The 23,493-nt window shown below is 47.4% G+C and overlaps 1 protein-coding gene across 3 annotated transcripts in view; it reads left to right on the forward strand.

Moving 5' to 3' along the window:
• Positions 1–10,434: 10,434 nt before the first annotated feature.
• Esrrb (estrogen related receptor beta) overlaps positions 10,435–23,493 on the forward strand; it is a 166,081-nt gene continuing 153,022 nt past the window's right edge. The window contains exons 1-4 of one of the 3 annotated variants that reach the window (XM_078050580.1): positions 10,435–10,552; positions 10,697–10,989; positions 14,168–14,238; positions 17,366–17,516. In XM_078050580.1, the coding sequence (XP_077906706.1) occupies positions 17,515–17,516 (2 nt within the window). In that variant the 5' untranslated portion in view covers positions 10,435–10,552; positions 10,697–10,989; positions 14,168–14,238; positions 17,366–17,514. Of the gene's footprint in view, positions 10,990–14,167; positions 14,239–16,961; positions 17,239–17,365; positions 17,517–23,493 lie in introns of those variants that run through there. The other 2 variants (XM_078050578.1, XM_078050579.1) reach the window with 2 other exon arrangements.

The following is a 23,493-nucleotide window of genomic DNA, read 5'->3' on the forward strand; positions in this document are numbered from 1 at the left end:
AGAACTCCTTCCTGCCCCTCTGCCCACCCTAGGTCTTTTTCTTTTTTTAAATATTTTTTAGTTGTCGATGTACCTTTATTTTTTATTTATTTGTATGTGGTACTGAGGATGGAACCCAGTGCCTCACACATGTCAGGTAAGCGCTCTACCACTGAGCCGTAATCTCAGGGCCACGCTTGGTCATATGTGAACTGTGGCAATCACTGATAAGCTTTGTGATATTCTAGGTTGGTTTTGCCTTTCCTAAAATCTCATACAAGTGAAATCATGGAGTATATACTTTTCTGTGTCAAATTTAAAGGCTTAATTCATTTAGTATAATGTTTTTGAAATCCATCCATATTGTGCATGTCTGTGGCCCTTTTTTGTTTTTTGGTGCTGGGAATTGAACCCAGGGCCTTATGCATGCGAAGCAAGCACTCTACCAACCGAGCTATAGCCCCAGCCCCCACTTTTTTATTGCTTTTTATCCCACCTCATCTTATACTGTGATTTACTACTCACTGGTTAGTGTCCATTTGGGGTTGTTTGTAGTTTTGAGCCACTACAAATAAAATTGCCATAAACTTTTATATTCAAGGCTTTGCATGGACATACATTTTCATTTGTCTTGGGTGAATAAAGGTGGAATTGGGGGGTTGAATTGTAAGTGAATATTTAACTTTATAAAAAAAACTAGCAAACAACTTTCCCGGTGCTGACTCTTCGCATTCCCAGCAGCTGCACAGAGTTCCAATTGATCTCCGTCTTCAGCAGCACTTGGTATTAACCATCTTTTCAGGGTTTGCCCTTCTAATAGGCAAATGGCAGTGTCTTGCTGTGGCCTTAATTTACATTTTTCTGACAATTTAATGATATTATACTTCTTTTTGTGTGCTTATGAGCCATTCGTATCATCTAATTGTGCCTGTTCAAGTCTTTGCCATTTTTAATTGGGCTATTTGTCTTATTGAACTGTAAGATTATGTATTCTTGGAATCGGGGTGTGTGTGTGTGTGTGTGTGTGTGTGTGTGTGAGGGGGGTGGGGGGAGGCATTTCCTCTAGTCCATGGATGGCTTGGGTTTTCATTTTCTTAAAGATTTCCATACTTATTTTCTGTTAGTGCTGTTCACAAAATCTGGTGGCTAATGACAACACAAATGATGAAGTGATGTTCCTTCCTCTTACAATATGGTTCCTCAGAGGTTCTAACTGGGAGCTTGGGATGGTTTCAAGTCCCCATCCTCAACAATCAGCTGCCCTGAGAGATCCCCAAAGCCCTCGGACAGTTTTGCATTTTATCAGCTTTTCCATTTATTCTCGTTAGGAATATGAGTCTGGTACAAGTTACTCCACCAGAGTGAGAAGCAGAATCTAGACAAGGTTCTTTTTTTACAGTCTCTAGAACTGTCCCAGGCTGGGAATAGAACTCATATATTTCCTGAACAAGTTTTATTGAATGGCTACTATGTTTCAGGTGCTGGAAGGTAGGAATAAAAAAAAAAAAGGAATAAAAAATTGCTTGTATGCATGGTACTTAGATTTTAGTGGAAAAAAGAGACAATTAGCAAAATAATTAAGGAAAAATATGTAGTGAATTTAATAATGAAAAGTCTTAGGGAAAACAAATTCAGAAGTGGAACAGGTCATGTTTAGAGGAGGGCATTATGATGTGACCTAGGAGAGCCAGGCGGTCTCCCTGGGAAGGTTTTTTTATTACATAAAGACCTGCAGGAGGCGTGGAGCAAGTCAAGCAGGTATCAGGGGGAAGAGTCTTCCAGGCAGATGAGGGGACAGGGACACAGCTGAGGGAATAGTGAACAGGTCAATGGGGCTGGAGCAGATGGTGAGGAGAGGCTGGTGGGAGAGGCTGTCAGGAGGAAGAGGACCCTGGAGGTCCCTGTAAGGACGTTGGCGGGTACCCTGAGTCACTCTGTAGTGAATAAACAGAAAAGCAATGGCAGAAGCAAGGGGACATTAGAAGGCAGTGATCTAGGTAGAAAAGGCCCTGGACCAGGAACTAGACGAGGATGAGATAAGATGGAGCCCAAGGAGCAGATGTGGCGCAGGGAAGGGGGAGCTCAAGGGGTATTTGGCCCCAGCAATTAGAAGAACAGGAAACCATTACTAAGATGAGAAGAGCAGGTTCGTGGACGTGGGAATGGGAATAGCAGAAGCTCAGCTTTGGGACATGACATTGGGAATGTCATGATGAGGTTATCATCATCCACCAGGGTCCTGTCCAGAAATCTCACACCTAAGTGGGAAGAGAATAAGGGACAGCTACTTCCCCAAATGTCTTACAACCGTGTTCAAGAAAAGCAAATCACAGACCAGATTAGGTCCTCCGAGGGACTTTCATGAACAGGGCTTCCACCAGCAGCAAGTGCCAGAATCTGACCGACCTGTCCCGGGAGCTCAAGGGGGCCCCAGCTCTCTGTGCCTTCAGTGGCTCCAAGGACACCAGGCTTGAAGGGTTCTCCCAGCAAACATCAAGATTCCAGGGACAGAATTCCCATTTCCCAGAGTCCCCCAGCACCCAGAATTCCCCAGAGTTCACAGCTGTCTGGCCATTTAGCCATTTGGCTTCATGCCTCACCAGGGTGGGTAAAACCTCTGACCCCACTGAATTCCTACATTCTGTGCACATTGGAGGTGGGTGGGGGGATGCAACATTGAAGACATTTAGCTGTCCCAGATAGTGTCATAGATTGGAGTCCCCCTAAGCAGACCCTGAGACAAGAACTTTGATACAGCTGTTTATTTGGGAGATGGTTCAGGAAACACAGTGAGTAGTAGAGAGAGCAACACAGGGAGGAGACAAAAGCCAGGGGTATGTGGGGAGGGGGCTCTGCTGGGACAGACGGGCCTCACTCTATCTGGGCACCCTCTGAGATGTCAAGCAGAGCAGACCCCATCGTCCTCACACCAGAGCACCAGCAATGGGACAAGTGGGGCCCTGAGCAAATGGGATACGTGGGGGGTTATATAACGGCTTGTCCCCACTGCTGAGGGTCACCCCAGAGCAGCTCTCCTGCTTGCACCAACTTTGCACAGAGCTCAGAGGTGGTGGAGAAAACAGAAAAGAGCAGACTCACGGGCACTCAAGGTGGGACGTGGTCAGGCTGTGGGCACTGTCCACCTCGGGGATAGGTGAGGAGTCACTGGTGGGTATCCACGGCCCCTTCTTACATAGATCTTGGAACTTCCTGGGAATGCCAATTTCTAACATCAGCAATATTCCCAGGCCACTGACTTACCAAGGCAGATCCATTCTGACCTTGACCATGCTGCTTAGCCTAGATTGCTTCTTGATCTAGACACAAACAGGAGACCCTCCCACTATGGGGCTCCCACTCATCACCCCTGGCCCTGCACTCTGCATGCTTGACTGGGATACCAGCAGCCCCTGGGGCTTAGCGTGGCCTCCACGGCACACACCGGACATCGCATTCACCTGCTGAGGTGTTTAAGGTGAATTACAGTCATGTTCACAGGTGGGTCAGGTAAGGCCTCTCTGAGGAGGTGACCATGAAGCTGAGCCCATCAGGCAAGGTGCAGACAGGGCTGGGCATCTTAGGTGCAGGGACTAGCTCCTGCCACCTCTCCAACCCCTTCTTCTTTGAATATCTCAGGGTCTTCTATGCTTTTCGTCTATTTGGAAAAGGACTCTACAGTATCTCCACGCCTGACGGTCTCCTCTTCAGCCTTCAAAGCCTTCATATATCCCATCTCCTCCTCTGATCACCCAAGGCACCTGCTCCTCCCCCTTCCTCAGTATTTATTATGTACTATATTTTGTCTTTAAATATGTTTACCTTCTTAAGAATAGTGATTGTGGTTTGTCAACTCTATATCCCTGGTCCTTAGCCAGTGCCTGGCTCACAGTATAGTTGCTCAATAAACATTGTCCCATGGATGGTACTAGTAGGCTGATCAAAGACATATCGGGCCAGGCTGGTTCCTCTTCAGTCACCTTCTGCCAAGTCCCCACCCCCAGCCTCAGCCTCCTCCCTGCAGAACAAGGCAGGGAAATGTTCATGTGCAACAGGGGACACTTTCTGCCACCTGTCTGAACAAAGGCAGGTCTTAGAGATCTGCTATGGGGAAGGTTCTGCCCTCTCCCATTCTGTGGTTTAATGTGTAACTTGTCACCTTCCCTGAATGTCAATTTCTTTTATTTGCCTGTAACATTTTCACCTTGCCCAGTCTCCTTGGTTACGATGTGCCGTTCCAGCCCACACCAGGTGCCAGGAGCCCAGCCACCTGCACTCCATGGTGGCCGATGGAGGCTTTGGCACCCTTGACCCAAGCTACGGGAGCCCAACCTAGACTTCCCAACCCACCCAACTCATCCAGGGCCACCTGCAAACCATGGCCAGCTGCAGGTGAAGCTCTGAAACCTCAGCTCTTCAGGGAGGGCAAGTCCCACCGGGCCAGGGCCTGCCTGGGCCTCCACCACCTTGGACATGGGCGGTGCTCAGAGGTATTTGAGGAATTAAAGGGAGTTGCAGCTCCTTCTGTGGAGGGCCCTGCATTTGGGATCAGTTTATACTTAACCATCAGCTCTCCCTCCCCTGGTGGAGAAGGCCCTGGTGAAGAAGACTGTCTAGTGTCTCTTGCATGGAGAGGACCTTACAGTGGGGACAAACCAACAGATCAGCAAGGTGACCTCACACAGTGGGGGACACCATAAGGGACATAAGCCGAGGTCCACACAGAGAGAACAGGAGAGCAGCAGCTTTAGACAGGGCAGCCAGTGGAGGAGCCAGAGAGGAAGGGACAGAACCCCAGAGAAGCAGTGACCGTCTTGGTGACATACGGTTCTTTTCTTTGAAAAGTAAAGGAAAATGACATCAGGTTAACATCTGTTTATTCTGGTGGAGAGTACAAGGGTTTCATTATCTTTTGCACTTTTCTGAATTGAAGGTATTTCTGTATTTAATGTTTTCTGCATAGGTCATGTGCTTTTAAAAATTTCATTCAATAATTCGCGACTTGTAATGAATGAGCCAGAGCGCATGTGAATAATAAGTCACCACCCTGGAGCACCATGTCTCGTCACCTGAATGACTCTGTTCCTATGCTTATGGCCACCCTTGGCTTTCTTCCTTTCTCTTCCTAGAAAACTCTTATTCACCCTTCAAAACCCTTCTTTAAAATCACCTTTCTAGGGAAGGTTTCCTTTACCTCCTTTAAAAGTCAGTTATTCCATAATGGTGGTTGCTCAGAACATTGTCCACACATTGCTAATAAATGCTACAGAGTGAATCATAGCGTGTGTGTGTGTGTGTGTGTGTGTGTGTGTGTGTGTGTGTGTGTAGATTCCTCCAGTGTATCTCCTGGGTCTTATTCTTCTCTTTATCCTTGGCTTCTAGCTGAGAGCATGTAGTAGCAGATAGTATATTCTCAGTGATGATTCTGGGGGATGCCTGTTGGATGTAGGAATGAATGTTTAACCTTCGAACAATAAGCTTTCAAAAGAGTCTTAATAGTAGATATTTGTATACAAAGGATGTGCTAATTAAATTAGTTTTATCTATTCATTCACACAAACTCAGCAAGAACTCCATTTGGCGGCTATTAATGTTGGGTGTGATTTACTGTAAGTATGAGACCTGGAGAAAATGTTTCTTTGGAAAGGAAGGCCACCATTCCTCCTGCTCCCCATACCTCTCCCTGTTTGTCTGAATGAGCAAGGCTTCACTTGGGTCTGGGTCTTTTCCTGAGACTGGCAGGCTGGATTGCGTGGTAATTTAATTACCTCTGTATCTGCTGAAGGCAAATACCAAGCCTTCTGCAGGGAAAGATTATAGAGTTCCAGGTTATTTATTAAGTAAGCCTCATGTGGCCCTCATGGCAGGGATGTGACCCACCCCACCCCTGTGTCAGTGCCGGGAGGGAAACCCAATCAGAAAAGCTGGCTTCTGCCCATCGGCCAACAGAAGAGAAGGCCCTGGAGAAGTCACTCCAGACAGCGAGCCAGGAGCCCTGCCCTTGGCCCCAGGCTGCTTCCTGGGGGGACTCAGGCTGCATCGCCTTCAGACCACTTGCTTTCCTTTGCAGGCGAGAGTTACCACCATCCCATCCTGAGCAGGTTGTGGGGGAAGGTGGCTCCGGAGCCAGATGAACTGGGTTCATATCCCAGCTTTGCTTGGCTCCATCAAGATGGGAATGTTGGGGAACCTCCTGGCACCTCTGTTTGATCATCCATAAAATGGGGGTGCTCAAGGAATCTCCTCACATTGGATGAGTGAACCCACGGAGGAGTGCAGGACAGTGCCGCCTGGTACCTAAGAGCGCTCTGGTGCTAGCAGGGCACCTAAGAAGCTGCAGCCCAGCAGATGTTCAGAGGGGAACGATCTTCACTGTGGCCATTTCCTGGCTCCTGACTCTCACTGCCTGGGGGCTGCTGTCACTCAACTAGTGGAAATGTAAAGTGGAGTGAAAGTGGGCAAGCTTTATTCTAGCCCAAAGATCAACAACTTTTTGTTTGTTTTTAGAGGTGGGACTCTAAAAACTATGAGCTATGAAGAGACTGTGTCAGCTTATACCTGAGTCAGAGGGACTAAAAACTATGGCTATGGGGAGATGGTGTCGGCTTATTATACCTGAGTCTTCCCAAAAGTCTTTTCCAACTTAAATATTAACTGAAATAATCCTCCTCCTCCTCCTCCTCCTCCTCCTCCTCTTCTTTTCCTAGAAGAGGAACTATACCTTCTTAAGTTATTTTTTATAGGGCTGTTACATATACCCACCCAGTTTCATTTCAGGAAGCTCATATAGACCAGCAGCCATATGAATGGTGTCTCCTGGAATTGTGCAGTGCACAACCTTTTCATCCAGGACCCTATGAACTAATTCTCACTCATCCTCTATTTATCTTTTACCTCACTATTCACCCTCTCACTCTATATTTCCTAACTCATTAACTTTCAGTCATTCACTCAACAAACATTTATAGATCATCTACTAAATGCCAGCAGCTGAAATAGACACTGTTTGGTAGTGGAAATCCTATCAGAGAAATGAGGCAATAAATAAATATCATCAATGTCAGAAAGGAAGAAGTAAAATGATCTCTACTTGTAGAGGACGTGATCTTATATGTAGAACCCCTCCAAATGGTTAGAATTAATAAGCATAGTAAAGTCACATCATATAAAATTAACATTAAAAATCAGTTGTCCACATAAAAATAAAGATATTGTGTCTAACTACAACTAAAAAAAAATTAAAACAAATCAGTTGCATCTCTACACACTGACAACAAACTATCTGAAAGTGAAATTAAGAAGACAATCCCATTTATGATAGCTTCAAAAAATAAAATATTTAGAAATAAATTTAGCCAAGGAGGTAAAAACTAAAAACTTTAATCTAAAACTGACAAATTATTGATAAGAGAAATTAGAGAAGACACAAATACATGAAAAGATACCAATGTTCATGGATTCAAAGACTATTGTTAAAAAACGTATATCTGTACATCCAGTGCAATCTACAGATTAAATACAGATTCTACCAAAAATCCCAATGACATTTTTTTAAGGGAATAGAAAAAAATACTAATATTCACATGAAACCACGAAGAGACCCCAGATAGACAAAGCAAGCTTGGGCACAAAAAACAAAGCTGGAGGCATCACAATTCCTGATTTCAAAATATACTACAAATTACAGTTTCTAATACTTCATGGTCCTGGAATAGAAACAGGCAAATAGACCAATGGAATAGTTTAGAGAATTCTGAAATAAAATGTTGCATATATGGTCAACTGCTATGTTTTACATATTAGGTGTCCCCCAAAAGATCATGTGTGAGAAAATGTAAGAAATCTAATAGGTAAAATGATTGGGTTAGGAGAGCCTTAACCTGATCAGTGTATTAATCCTCCCATAAAATTAACTGGGTGGTAACGGTAGGCAGGTAGGGTATGGCTGGAGGAGGTAGGTCACGGGTGCATGCCTTCGGGATATATATTTTGTCCATGGTGAGGGGACTCTCTGCTTCCTGGTATGATGTCCTGAGCCACTTTCCTCCACCACACACTTCTGCCATGATGTCCTGCCTCACCTTGAGCTCTGAGGCATGGAGTCAGCCTTATATATGGACTGAGATCTCTGAAACCTTGAGCCCCCAAATAAACTTTCTTCTTCTAATTGCTCTTGTCAGGTCTTTTGATCACAGCGACTAACTGAAACATCAACTTATCTTTGACAAAGATATCAAGAATACACAATGGGAAAAGGACAGTCTCTTCAACAAATGGTGTTGGGAAAAACTAGATATCCACATGCAAAGAAATGAAATTGAGCCCTTACACATGCACAGAAATCAACTTAAAATGAATCAAAGATGTTATGACCTGGACCTGTAAAACTCTAGAAGATAATGCCAAAGAAAAGCTTGACAAATGTCCTGCATATGACGCTAAAAAGACAGACAATAAAAGCAAGATTAGACAAATGGAACAATGTTAAACTACAAATCTACACAGCAAAGACATAATTGCAAGAGTGAAAAAGCAATCTAGAGACAACAAGAAAGTATTTTCCAAACATACACTTGAGAAGGGATTAATATCCCAAATGTACAAGGACTTCCTGCAACTCTACAACAAAAAGCAACCTGATTAAAAAATGGTTAAAGGATTTGAATACTTTTCTCAAAAGATATACAAATGGCCAACAAATATAGGAAAAGATGTCCAACATTACCAGTCATTAGAGAAACGCACATCACCTCACCTTTGTTAGAACAGCGCTCACTAAAACAAGCAACAGAAAATAACAAAGGTTGATGAGCACCTGGGTAAATGGAACCCCTGTGCAGTACGGATAGCAATGTCAAGTGCTGCAGCCACTATGGAAATCTATGTCAGATCATCCCAAAATTAAAAACAGAATTCCCATAGGACCTAGCAATCTCCTTTGGGGAAGATATATACCCCCACAGTTATTGTAGTATTTTTTCACAATAGGCAAGCTACGGAAACAACCTAAATATCCATCAACAGATGAACAGATAAAATGTGGTATGTACCTACAATGGAATATTATTCAGCCTTTTTTTTAAAAGGAAATCTTGCCATATGCAATAACATGAATAAATGATGGGAGTAAATGTTCCATAACATGGAAGACATTATATTAAGTAAAATGAGCCGTTCATTGAAGAACAGATACTGCATTATTCCACTTATACGATGTATCTAAAATAGTCAAATTCAAAGAAACAATAAAATGGTGATTGCCAAGGATTGGAGGGAGGGAAATAGGAAGTTGCTATTCAAAGGATAAAAAGTTTCAGTTATGAAAGATCACTAAGTTCTAGAAATCTGCTGTGCAACATTGTACCTCTAATTAACAATAGTTAATATTGTTACTTGAAACATTTATCAAGAGGGTAGATAACATGTTGTGTTCTTATCACCATAAAAATAAAAACACAATATCCCTGAGTGGTTGTGTGGAAGTAGTTTGGAAGTGAAAGAGACTGAGGCCAGAGTAGCCAATTAGGAGGCTCTTCCTGTTGTCCAAGTAGGAGTTAACAGGAGCCCAAGATAAAGCAAGGCCAAAGGCTGGGAGGAAGAGAATGAATTCAAGTTTGACCATATCCTAGGGATGAGAGTCCGTGGTTAAGGGAAAGAGGAGTGGAGGATGACTTGAGGATTCCATCTGGGTGGACGGGGTGGATGGTAGTGCCTGAAGCAAGAGGGACACAAACAGATCGTGTGCATAGGAGATGGTTTTCAGTGCACTGAGTTTAATGCGATTCCTTGGCTAGCAACTTGGTAACATGCAGAAGGAAGACTCAGACAAGAATCTGAAGGTAAGAGCCAAGGTCCAGAGAAAGGAAATGGACTGAGGGGAAGGCAGAACCTAACGGGATGCAGTTTTGTTTTGACTGTAGAATGGAGGAGACTTGAAAGCATTTTGGTACATTCAGTGGAAGAAGCCATTGCCGAGGATCGATGACAGGAGCGAGGAGGGGAGGATTGATGGAGCCCGGTCCTGGAGAGCGGCTAGAAGCAGGCCCAGATGGTGCTGTTAGCTGGGGGCAGGCGGAAGAGCAGTAATTAATCTGAGATAGAGGAGCGCTCTGGCTGCCATTAATCTCCTCTCCAAACGGCTCACCACCCCACGGAGGTTGGTTTTTTTTTTTTCAAATATGGCAAATCATGTCCCTAAGAGTCCTGGACAATTTTTACTTTTTAAGATTTGGCTACCTCCATCCATTTCCTTTTACAGGGGGCACAGCATTTCAGCACTCTCTGGAGGAAGCGCTTCCTCCTGGGCATGCGTAGTCTTCTCGGTGGGCTGTCCGCCCCGCCCATCGCCCCACCGCCAGGGTGGTCATGTGATCCAGCTGAACCAATCAGCACCTTTTCCGGGGCCTTTGGTCTTTGAGCCCCTGACGTAGGGACAGGAAGTAGCTGGTTCTCTCCTTCATCTTGGTGCCTGGGCCCCAAAGCGTCTGCCTCCAGGCTTTGCTCTCAGTCCCCCCAGAGCCACCCTCGCTCCCTCCATCTTTCCTTCAGTTTTTGTGTGGTTCCCGATATCATTTCAGTACGTTTTATTTCTGTTTAAGTTGAACACAGTTTCTGTTGATTTTGACCAAAGTATATGAATGATAACTCAGGACATTTTTAGAGAAATAGACCGTCTACTGACCGAGGCCCCATGGGGATCTTCAACTCTCGCATTTTACAGAGCAGTTTTCTGATCAGGCATCTCTACCCCTGATTGACCAGAAAACAAGACGCAAGGACCTGGGAGAGAAGCTCTGACCACGCCCAGCTCTTTTCCTACTCTGCGTCCTTTCCCTTCTGCACCTCCTCGCTTGCTCGTTGCCTCCTTTATTCCATCCTAAAGGGAAGACCAGGGGCTCCAACTGCTCCCTACATATTTCACCCAGCACTGAGGAATCAGAAGCCATTGGGTTCCAATGTCCAGAGTAGAAGACACACCTGGCAGAGAGGCCCCGAGCCCCTGATGCTGTAAAGGTAAAATTTCTAAGCTGACTCTAAGCTGCAAGAGTCTGAGTTAAAATGTAAAAGACTGGGGATTGTAAAGTTTCTAAATTGAAAGGCTTGGGCTAAAAATAATAATAATAGGCCAGGTATTGTTAAAATTCCTTTGCTACCCCCAGAACCTGTAATCTCTGTAGCTGTTAGAACAATACCTGAACTGCCCAGTAAATATTTCCATTGATTCCCTGGTTGTTTATTAGCTAAGGGCTCCAAATAGCTCAGATGTAAGCATCCAGACCACAAAACCAATCAGTTTAAATGTGTACCCCGCTCAGGGGTGACCAATCACCCCTGCCCAGATTGTTCCCGCCAATAGATGTACTAATCATGGCTCAGGGTTGTTGTTCAATTTTTCCGTGCCTCAAGATGATTTGTTTTGATGTATGCAAAGCCCCCCACCCTCTCCAAAAAGTGTACTTAAGCTCTGCTTGACTTCTGCTCTGGGCTCTGGGCTGCTCTTCCTTCCTGAGTGAGCCTTGAGCCCCAGCATGCTGGTTCAATAAAACTTCCCCCTGCAATTGCATGAAGCTGGTCTCTAAGCCCGGATGCCAGCGCCAGCCCTGTGCCCTCCCCTGCACTCCCTTCCAGCTGTGCTCTTAGTGGAAACCCTGTTCTTTTAGTCCAATAATGTCATGAGGCAGTGTCACTCTCTGCCCCCCATTTGGGGTAGGGGCTAGGAGCACAACCTTTCAAGTCACGCAGAGGTGGGTTCAAATCATGACTCTACCATTTATTTACCCACTGTGCGACTTTGGGCAAGTCACTTGACTTCTCAGACTGCCAGTTTCCTGGACAACGAATTAGAGAAAATAACCCCGGCTCAGCAGGGTAGTTGTAAGAGTAAAATGGGGCAATACAGATCAGGTGCTTCCAGGAGGCCTTGGCACACAAAATGTGCTCAAGCCCTGATTTCTCTTATTGCTGCTTCTTCATAGCTGGGACAAATTCACCTGCGAAGTCTGCACATGCTCAAGGCAACATGAGATGTGGCAGGTGGCTCAGGTGAGATGCGTTCGTAGTGGTAGGAAGAGATGAATGCTTAGGACCCCTGTGGGCACAGAATGGACAGGTAACATGTCACCCTTGAGCTGGACTGTGAAGAATGACTACAATAGGTGAGGGAGAGGGCAGGCCCCCAGCCAGGACAGTGTGCTTACGGAATGCTTCATTGGCTGCTTGGGCAGCAGTCTGGCTTTTGCGAAATAAGGAGGTGTAAGAAGCTGGGGAGAGAAAACCTGGGTCTGGGGACCTCTGATTTGTTGACATGGCCATGTGTTAGGTCTCCTGTCATTCTCTGAGCCTCCATTCTGGCACCTCCCTTTCCTCTAAGGTCGTGGGGTTGTAGGCAGGCATCAATCTGCTGGGCCTGGTGAGTTCCTGGCCAGTGGGGCTTCTGGTCAAGATGTCCTGCCTCCACCAGGAAGCAGGCATTTGCTTTGGGGAAATACCTCCTCTCAGGGTGACCTACCATCTGCCATGTCTGTAGGTGCCCTCTGGAAAGGAGGAGGCCCGCAGTGTCCCTAGCTCAACCTTGCCCTTGTGTTTAAAACCAGGGTGCCCATGATGGCCACCTCCAGTCCCCCGTGTCCCAGCAGGAGATGATTAATGGCTTAGCTGCGCCACTGTGTTGTCTTTAGGTCTGTCCCCCAGCAGAGAGATTTTCTTTTCAGATAAAGCAAATGCAGGCCCTGCCTGGGCTGTGGTCCCCGCCCAGTCCTCCCTCCTGCCTGGCAGGGAGCTCTGAAAGGTAAATGAGTTGATAAGACAGCGGGGACCTGAATGGCTGTATCTTTAGTGGCCCTTGTAAACAGTGTAAAGTCACCTTGATGTGCCAGGACAAATGACGCTAGAGTGGGCAGAACAGAGTTTGGTGGTGCTGGGGGAGGGGCCCCCATATGGAGCTGTCAGGGACCCACCTCTTTCTGCCCATGTCTTTTCTGTATGGGGACACAAACTCAAACTCTGTCTCATACCAGCTGCAAGACATCCTGGACTTCCCTGCTTCCACTGTAAAAGAGGGTGTTATGGGCTGCATTATATCCCCCACAAGAAGATGAAGAGTTGAAGTCTGAACTCCCAGTACTTGTGGGTGTGCCTTTATTTGGAAACAGGGTCTTTGCTGATGATAGAGTTAAAATGAAGTCGTAGCACTGGTGTCCCTATAACAAGGGGAAATTCAGACACAGAGAAAGACACACAGGGCTCATGCAGCATGAAACTGCACCCACAAAGAACACCAGAGACGGCCAGCACTCCACCAGAAGCTAGGGAAGAGGCAGGGACAGATGCCCCCTCACCACCCCAGAAGGAACCCACCCTGCTGTCACTTCGATCTTGGACTTGCAGCTTTCAGAACTGTAAGCCAGTACGTTTCTGTTGTTCTAAACTGTACAGTTTGGGGCACTTCATTATGCAGCCCTTGCAACTAATACAGGGTATAATTGTCCCTCCCGTGGAGGATATAATAAGGAAACCCACACAAAGCAACTCCTGCGTAGCGGGTGTGCGTAAGTCTTGGGATTTCAAGGCCAGGAGGTTCATCCTGAGATGTAAGGGGCAAGAATTGAGGCAGAGGTAGACAGAGAGTTGCTAGACCACAGGGCCAGAAAGGGCTGCCAGATGGTCAGCCTTCCTCTCTTCAAAATAGACACATGGGGTTCAGAGCTTAGGAGGGGGCTGCGTACAGCACGATTCTGTTTATATGAAATATTCAGACAAGGCAAATCCACAGAGAGAACAGTGGTTGCCAGATGCTGGCATATGTTAAAGAGAAGTCAATTTCTCATGTAAAGCCACTCAGGTTGGGGCACTGTGTTAACAGTGGTCCTCACAGACTAACGCATGGGAAAATGGAAGGTGACTTTTTTTTTTTTTTTAGTTGTAAACGGACACAACGCCTTTATTTTGTTTATTTATTTTTATGTGGTGCTGAGGATTGAACCCAGTACCTCACTGGCAAGCCCTCTACCTCTGAGCTACAAACCCAACCTGGAAGGTGACTTTTTAAGGTATACGAGGGCTCTTCCATGGGTGGGGACCGTGTTCTGGAACTAGATACATGGGGCAGCCGTTACATAACACCAGGAAGGTACTCCCACCACTTAACTGTGTGCTTTATTTTTGTTTTTTTTTTAATATTTATTTTTTTTAGGTGGACACAATATCTTTATTTTACATTTATGTGGTGCCCAAGAATCGAACCCAGTGCCTCGCACATGCTAGGTGAGTGCGCTACCACTTGAGCCACACCCCAGCCCTAACTGTGTGCTTTAAAATGATGAATCTTATGTTGTGAAAATACATTGCACACTCAAAAAAACAGAACACAAGATTTGGGGAGCACTCAAGAAGTCTCAGGAGTTGGAACACCTTTGAAGGAGGTACGGGGAGCTTGTCTCGTGGAGCAAGGGGTAGGTAACCAGGGTTGCAGTGATATGTGGATCATGTGTTTTAAAAGCCATATTCTGGCTTTTAAAAAAAGGGAGGCTCAAGGTGGAATTCTCAGCTATTGTGGGGTCCCAGGAGACTCAGGTGGGCATATTATCTCTGGGTGAAAGGCCTGGGTGGTGGAGGGAGGCAGAGCGTATAAGAACCTGGCTTTTTGCTTAGGATCTTCTGGGTTTTCCTGTTCTCTTTACCTGCCTTTGGGCTCACTATTAAAACCTGGAAAGTCCCCCACATAGTCTTTTCTTCCTGACCTCTGACCTCTGGCCTCTGGTCAGGCTTGCAGGCCAGCGCAACCTGTCACCGTCAGCCCCTTGCCCTGCCTGTCCTGCCTGTAGCTTTCAGAAAAGAACCAGAGCAAGCTGGAGAGAGGTGGTGAAGGTGGGCAGAGGCCCCTCCAGAATGACCGAAGGGGTGCCCGTGGGGCTGATGTGGATGCCCAAAGCATCTACAGAGGATACTGCCTGTGTCAGGCGCTGTTCTAGTGTTGACTCATTTGTCCTCATGGCAATTTAAGGAGGTCTATCCTTAAAATTCCCAGTTGCAGATAAGAAAAGTGAAGCAGCAAGAATCAAGAATGCCAGGGTTTGACCAGATGCCAACCCTGGGACTCCCGCCCAGAGACGGTGCCTTACCCACCAAGTCAGGGTCTCAGCGGTGTGAGTCTGTATGACTGTCCACTCCGAGTGGCCCAGGGATGAGATGAGGCTCACCCTTGAAGTTGAAGAGACTTAAGATGAGGAAGTGAGGCCACTAAGAGCCTTCTAAAAGCAAAGGCCTGTGGTCCCCAAAGGGATGACTAGCACTTCAGCTGTGATGGGACAGGCACCTGCTGGTCCCCTCCTGGGGCAGTTTAGAGGGGGCCAACTCCAGGGCTTGGTGTAGTCTGGAGAGTCAGGACTGAGACCGTGGGCAGATTCAGAGGATGGGCTGGGGATAAAAAGAGAAACTAAGGTCCCACAGGGGCTTTCCGCAGCAGTGCCGCCAGAAAGCCCTGAACTCAACCCAGGCACCCAAGACTGACAAGGCTCTGGACTAGTGGCTGGAGAAGCCCCCCGAGAGGCCAAGGCCACAGAGACACCCTCACAGGACTTGTGCCGGAAATCAGTGAGGGGTCAAGTAGGACAGTGGAGAATTTGAGGAGAAAGCAGATAAAGAAGAGAAAGCTCCATCTCCATCAGAAGAGATCTGCCTCCCCCAAGGAGCCTGATGGCAGGTGTGTGCCAGGTGGGTGACCCCGGTCCTCAGCGCCCAAGTCCCTCTCTGGCCTTGCCTCTGCAGGTGCATCTGCCTTTCTAGCAGCTCTGTGTGTGGTCAGGCCTGGTTAGAGGGGAGTGCTTGGTGGCCACTGGTCACGCTGGCCTGGTACTCGGGAGCACCCTGGTTCTCAGACAGAACTATGGACAGGTGGTGATGGGCCTGTCAGACTCCCTGGGCCTGAAGTCCCACTCCCAGTTCTCCATCTTCCTCAGAAAACACGTTTCTAGAGAGGCTCTTAGTCCAAAAGTGTGGCTCGAATGGTGGTGTCTTGGGCATCACTCACCTACTCAGTGCACACTTAGGAAGGTCTCACCATGCGCCAGGAATCAAGGTAGCTCTGTGCACAATGGTGGATAAGAAAAGCATGGTCTTTAGCCTAGTGAAGGTTTTGTTCCAGGGGCCAGCTTTGGTGGGAATATTTGATGTCCTACTATAAAGCAGTCTCCAACAACCTGGGGACCATCACCTTCATGGTTCCTGTCCACCTGAGGAGCATGGGAGAAGGTCTAACATAAAGAGGGGGTTCCAATTCATTTTTTTAAATTTCTTTTTTCCCTCACTTAGTTTTTAAAAAATTAGCACTGGGAAGTTTTAGGAATTCTAAAGTTCCAGTCCCTTCCACACTAGTAAGGGGCTGGTGTGGGCTCTATGACCCCTCTTAAAGGGAATCTCAACTGAAATCCTGCTTAACTGAGGAAAATCAAGGCAGATGACCCCGTAGGGTTGAGCAGTGGGTCAGTCCCCTGACATGATGAGTGCTCCTCTGGTTCTTTCCTCATAACTCTCATCCTCTAAAACTTTGCCCCTGGCTGGCCCGTCCCTAGGAGGCTGTGCCAACTTTGCAGAAACTGGCTTCTGAGAGACCCTTTAGTATCTCAAACATGGGGGCTATTTTCCAAAAGAAGAAACCTTTCCAGAGAGTTTGGTCTCCTAGGAGATCTTTCTGGAAAAAGCAGAGCCCCTAACACCCCCAAGGCCTTTCAACGGCAGATAGTTCTATGAGGAATGCCATCTGGACTTTTCAGAGACCCTGTCCCACCAAGCAGAGGACTCCAACCTCTGCGTGCCCTCGCCTGCACATCCTTCTCACCCTGCAGGAGCCTTCTGCCTGTCCCCCAAGAAGCCCTTCCACACCCGCCCCCCTGCCCCAGCTGGGAGAGCTCTGCTCCCTCCCCCTCCTGATCTGGCAGGAGGAGTGGAAACTTTCGTGGAAAGCACTTGATCTGACTGACGAATGCTCAGAGTCAGAACTTAGACTCTGGCCTTGACTGGGCCAGGGGCTCAGGATCCAGGGAGACCTCTCCTTCCGGGGGTCAGGACCTCCTACCCTGGCTCCTCCCCTGGGTCTCTGATGGCTGTCACTCACCAACTCCCAGTGACCCCAGGTGAAGGCTGCACCTAGAGAGGTCATCATCTCCCCCACCATACTTGCCCTTCCCTGTTCCTCCCCGCTTGATGATATATGTCCTCCCTGCTTTCCTGTGCCCACCGGATTCTGAGGCATCTGCATGGGGCTCGGTAGGTTTGGAAGTCCAGAGCGTTTGGCTGTTTTGTTTGAGACCTGGTTATGGTTGTGGGATTTTTTTTTTTTTTTTTTTTGTCAGCTGCCTGTTATATCAATCACGGAGTTGAGATCTATTTATAGGTTGGGAGTACTGTGTCCTTAGTCACAAAGAGACACAGACAGGGGACTGTCAGCTGGTGCTGGAGGAGCCGAACAACGAGTCATCAGCCACTGGAAACACCTGAGAGTGACCGTTCCACGGCAGCCCCGTGCCCCACGCCAGCGCTAGCATGTAAGTCACCGAACTTCTCCCTCTGGTCCTGCCCAGACTGCCCTGGACCTCCCTGTCCTTCTCCCTACACAGCCCCCTTCTCTCTCTCTCTCTCTTTCTCTCTCTCTCTCTCTCTCTCTCTCTCTCTCTCTCTCTCTCTCTCTCCTCTCTCTCTCTCTCTCCCTCTCTAATGGATAAAAATATCTCCCACGCCTGCTTTTTCATCCTGGTTTTCTGCACACGAAAGCATCCCGGCATGGCCGAGGGAAAACGCCGCCTCCCACAGCCTGTCATGGGAAGGTCAGAGGGTCTCGGGATGGCTCCATGGGTTACACCAACTCATTCAGAATCAGTAGGTCCCGTTTGTTTGTTTTTATTTGTTTTTGTAGAGGAAAAGTAAGTAAATCAAAAGGGCAAGGCAAAGTTTACACGCGGCTCAGCAGGGCGGTTATGTCTCCCAGCGTGAAAACTTTGATTTGCTAGCAGCTCCAGCATTTGGTGAGCTGGGGAAGGTGACTAGTGAGCTTCCGAAGGTGACAGAGGGGGAAGACCCACTTCCCAGGGACAGGTGCTGATGGAAGGGTCCCACAGATTTGGGCTCACCCTGCAGCTTCCACGGACAGCAAGAGTTGAGACAGCCCCAATGATTAGCTTTTCTATCGCGCCTCAAAGGGAAGTGACTTCTTTTCCCTCCATGGAGCAAGTTTGCTTTGAGAAGTCTGAGATGAGAGCTGAGGAGCTGTCTTGCCTTGCAGGCTTCAGCTGGCTCACTTACTGGAGGCATTTTCTTAATCCTGAAAGGGGAACTTGGGTGGGGGAGGAAGAGTGTCAGAAAGGAAGGAGCCAGGTGTGGAGTGGTGCAGAGGGTATCACTCTACATGTTTCACCAAAGGAGAAACTTAATATTAAGATTCTTGTCAAAGCCGGACTTGTTTCAGACAATCCAACAGTGTGTGCACATCAGGTGGCTCTGGAGATGCCCCCGCCCCAGTTTAGCCACTGTTCAGCGTGCACAGGGCCTACCTGTCGTGAGCGTCCAGTGGTGGGATGTTAGTTTTCTGGATAATAGATAGTATTAACCCCAATGCTGCATTGGGGAGATTTGCTATATAGCAGTTATGCAACAGTAGTCCTAAATTTGGGGAGAAGGATTATGTGATGATATTTAACATATACTTTGCACAACTTTAAAAGTGTATATCATTTTGTCATGGTTTCTATTCACTTGTACAGTGGTTACCAGATGTTATCTTACAGAAGACGACTTCTTGATTTGTTCCCATAAACAATATCCTAACAAAGAAATGATCTTTCCAACAAATTTAAAGCATTAAACAAAGCAAATAAGTCTAAATTGTTTTGGATTACAAACAAAACAGTTGTTTTTTTTTTTTTTTTTTAGCAAAAGAGTTGATGAAAGTTAACACAAGCCTGCGCACACATCCAGAGAGGCAATTTGATCTCGTTTTTATTTTGATGGTTATGAAATCTTAAACTTTCCTTTTTTTGGTTCTTTATTTTTCACCTGCATTTTATTTAGAGTTATTAATGTTATTTAATCCCTTTGTTTATTATTTTGGAGAGTGGAAAACAGGTCAGGAAGCAATGAGAAATTAGAAAATGAACTTTATGTGTCCAGGTAGTAAGGACACGTTCATCAGTGGAGAAATCCAGAATGAGTTTGGTGTGTGTGTGTGTGTGTGGTGTGTGTGTGTGTGTGTGTGTGTGTGTGTGTGTAGGGGTGGTAAATGTCACTATTTAAGACCTATTTTGGAAACTAAAGTCCATAAAATCCAGAAGAAAAAAAGAGAGCTAAGTGAATTATACATGTAGGATTATTAATTCTCCTGTTGCAAGGACTGTTTTGATAGACGCATCCTGCTAAGGTTTTCCCACAACAATGCAGGAGTGGGAGCTGGTGGATGATTGTTAATTAAAGTTCATGTGAATCAAGTGATCAAGACACTTCACTCAAATCAGAGTGGGCCACTGTGTGCAAAGCTGAACTTCCAGGTCTTTAAAGTCTCAGAGGCTCAGAGAAAGTGTGGAACTTTTTGAACCTTTTGGCACAAGAGCAGGTCCTTCCTTCTCCTCCTCAGCATGCACCCTAGGGCCTGGCTGGCCCCAGTGCCTGGTTGAGTGCAGTGGGGGAGAGTCCTGCATTCCTGAACGAATCCTGTGCTCTCCTTAGCATTAACACTGTGCAGAGAAGAATATTTGTTGGAACACTTAGGTGAGAAGCGCCCCTCCCCCGGGCGATTAGTGGATGCTTTTTGAGAGGCTGAGGGCTTGTTTGGTAGAGTGCTGGGGCCCTGGCTTTCATCCTCAGGTTCCGGATGTGGTTTAGATATAGAGATGCAGTTGGGGGGAACTTGGGTGCATTTGCATAAGGCAGCCTCTGATTACTTACTTTCTGCTTCAATAACGATTAATTTTATGTGGTCTGAGCTCCCATTAAACTCATTTTTTTGCAAACTGATTTCTTAAATACAATTGGTCACGGGGCCGTCTGTGACTTCATGTCTGCCAAATCTAACCCATTCCTTCCTTGTCATTGTTTATCTCTGTGGCTGGAAGCAAGTAGTTGCCTGTGAGCACGCCCTATGGTTTGATGCGGCCTCCCGTCCTGGAGCACACAGGCATCCAATTCTGACCTCCTCCCAAATTGGGGACGGTGGGGGGCGGGGGACAATGAGCAGGTGCTTTGGAACACAGCTAGCTCAGGTGTAGGACCATCAATCTCCAGGAGGAAGGAATTGCAAATACCTGGAAAGTGCTTCCCTAATTCAAACGATTTTACATAGCTGAGGTCTCTCCAAATATCCCATAAATAAAAAATGGCAGCTGGCAGGATTTTTAAACCATAGACCATGGTGCACCTCTTCCTATCACTGCACTACCGTATATCTGTCCATCTTTTTCTTATCTCTATTTTTACATTTCATTATCCTCCCCCCTTTTCTCTCCCTCCTCCCTTCCCTCCCCCTTCTCGCCTTTCCTGAAAACACATTTCTATTTGGCACAGAAAATAAACTCAGATTGTGGGTAGTTATGTTAATCTAATTCAATCCTCAGCGGGTTAAGAGTGAAATTCTAATAGTGGAACTGTTGAGGGCTTTTTTGTTAATGGCTTGGGGATTACATTGAGTTAAAGGCTCATTTCCTAATCAAACAGAGAGGGAGAGAGTGACTCCGAATATTTATGAGTCTCCCAGTGAGAGTTTAAACATTCAACTCCAAAAGCTGGGTTTCTGCAGGAGGAAAGAGTTAAAACCCCTCAGGGCTGCTGGGGAAAAAAATTAAACCAGTTAAGCCATCAGCGTTTCCAGGCTGCTGTACAACTTCTGTGCTCTGCAAAGTAGAAGGTAGGGAGGAGCTGGGGGCCAGGGGATCAGTTCACAAGGCCACCTATAGCAGACTGGGGTCCTATGCTCACCCAGGGCCTGGAGGGGCTGGGCGCTGTTACCTCCTCAAGCCAATCTTCCTCCTCCAGCATGGAGGTGAGATGTGGAGACAATGGTATGGCTCAATCACCAGCCCCTGGAGATCCCCCTGCTGCCCGGTGAGGCTAGAGGAATGGAGCCTCCCCGACTTTAGTCCTGCCTCTGACATGCTGAGTGTTCTTCCCTTTGGAAAGTAACTCACATGTCTTCCCACTCAGCTTCAGTCCCGTGAGGATCTCAAAGCCCATCTGGCTCTCTGTGCCCAGGTGGAGAACTGAGGGCCAACTTGGCCAAGGTGGAGCAATGTCAAGGCCAAGCTGAGGTCAGGAGTCTAAGCCCAGGCAAGCCTTCTGGCCTCCCTCTCCCCTCATTCTCTTGAGTATACTAGAGGAAAGGGGAACGTCAGGGCCATATGGCTGTTAAACAGGCCCTGCCTGGCTCCCCCGGAATGAGATTTCCTTCTTCAGTTTGGAAAGGGAGGGCAGGAGTCCCGGATGCAGGGTGATTCAGCGGGCTCCATGGACACTGGTGCTTTTCTCTACCACCAACCAAGTGAGCAGTGACTGTTCCTTTCACTTGGGCTTTTTTTCTGGCTCCATGAGGTCAGCAGAGGCACCAGGCAGCAGATTTTCTTTCTTTCTAGGATCCTTTGGCTTTTTTGTTTCCCTATCCCTGGGAGCTGTTCTTTCTCTTAGTGCTTCAAACGTGGTGGCCCGTGAGTCTTGTGTTTGCCTTTTCATGTCCCGGTAGCATTTCAACACAGCTACTTCAGCTTTTCTGTGAAGTCATCTCTCTCTCTCAGGGTTTTCACAGCCCCTAGCTGACTTCCTCCACATGGCCTTCACCTGCCACCAGGACCCCCACAGGAGCAGGGCTGTGCCTCAGTCTCCCCTGTTAGCGCAGCTCCATGGTGATCAATCGTGCCCCCTGCCCTCACGTGTGACTCCTGTGGACGGTATGAAGCTGAGGTTCAGAGCACAGGCTGAGTCCGACAGCCAAGGGTCACATCCACCCTTTCTCAGCTGAGATACCAGAGCTACCAAACCGCTCAAGGTCTCCCTTTTCCCCTCTGCTAAATGGAGATAACAACAGAATCTGCCTTGTGGGCTGCTGGAAAGCAAGATGCCCCAAAGTGCTTAGCCCTGTGCCCAATAAGTGTTGGCACTTTTATTTGCTTGGCACAGTATTCCCTTCTGCACACAGAGGATTGCCCCACTGTGGGTCTTGTGACAGCCTCCACGCCTACCCCTAGGGGTGGTTAAGCTAGGTGATGAGTCAGCAAAACCCTGCTTCACCCTCCAACCACTAGGGAGGTTCACTGCTAACCACTAGGGCGCCAGAGCTCAGGGTGTGTTGGGAAGACCTTGGGGCTTTTCAAACCCCAAGGGAGGGCAAAGGAGGAGCTGGGCCCAGGCAGCATCCCTTCATTGGAGAAGGCCTGACTCTCCATTCTATGGAAACAGTTTCGTCCATCTTTTGGCCTTGGCTCTCATCCCAAGGAGCAGTTTGGTTCTTCTGAGGTCCCACTCAGCTTTAGTCCCGTGAAGACCTCAAAGCCCATCTGGCTCCCTGCACACCTCTCTACCCCACAGTATCAGAGGGCAGTTTGCACGTTCCCATGGGTAGACCAGGCCCGGCCTGGCTAGAAAGATGGCACATGCATCTAAAAGGTGGCAGGTGGCTGCTCTGTCAGCCTCCCTCCTAATGTGACCACTTGACCAAGTACATATCACCTGCAAGAAATGGCCTCTCCTGAGATGCCCTCAGTCCTGATGTCCTCAACACTCCCGTATCTCTGCATGGGGACTCACTGTGCTGCCAGGTGAAAGTCCCTTCTCCTTTTCTTCCTCCATAGGTAGCCATTTGGTTCCTGATTGAAGCAGGGGTCTGGAACCCAAATCACAGTGCCACTCGAACTTAGAAAGTGTTCCGTCTTCTCACTGCCTCCTTTCTGCTCCCCCTCCAAGCAGCTGGCAGGTACTATTCTAAACACTTGGATTGTCACTGTCTCCCTTTTGGCCTCCTTAGTCTTCACCTTTGAAGTCCCCAGTGCCTAGTGCACTGCCTGGCACATAATATATGTTCAACAAATGCGTGCAAAGTGTAGAATCTCTCCTCCCCGGGGGGCACTTCATTCCCTTTGTCCTCTTAATCATGCAGGAATGATTTGAAGCCATGAATGCCCATGCCCTTGGACTCATGGTCCTTGCCCAAGTCCCTTTTATTCCCTGACCCTCCTGCTTCCATGTTCCTCTGTCCATAGAGGGGTGGGGGTGGAGTGGGGGGTGGGGGAGAGATGTGTGTGTATGTGTGTGTGTGTGTGTGTGTGTGCACGTGTGTCTTCTATTCATGTGTGCATGAAATTTCCCAGGAATTTTATCCTGTTCAGTAAAGAAGCTTTGTCTAAGTCGATGTCAGATTTAATTGCTGAACTGCTCTCTCCTGTGACTATTTCCCTCCTTTGCCACACTCTTTTCTCTCGCCTTTCTGAGCCTACCTGCTTCCTCTGGCTGTTCAGACTCTGTGGGGCCCCGTGCTCCTCCTCCTACTTTAAC

This window comes from Ictidomys tridecemlineatus, chromosome 5 (assembly GCF_052094955.1).
Source record: "Ictidomys tridecemlineatus isolate mIctTri1 chromosome 5, mIctTri1.hap1, whole genome shotgun sequence".
NCBI lineage: Eukaryota > Metazoa > Chordata > Mammalia > Rodentia > Sciuridae > Ictidomys > Ictidomys tridecemlineatus.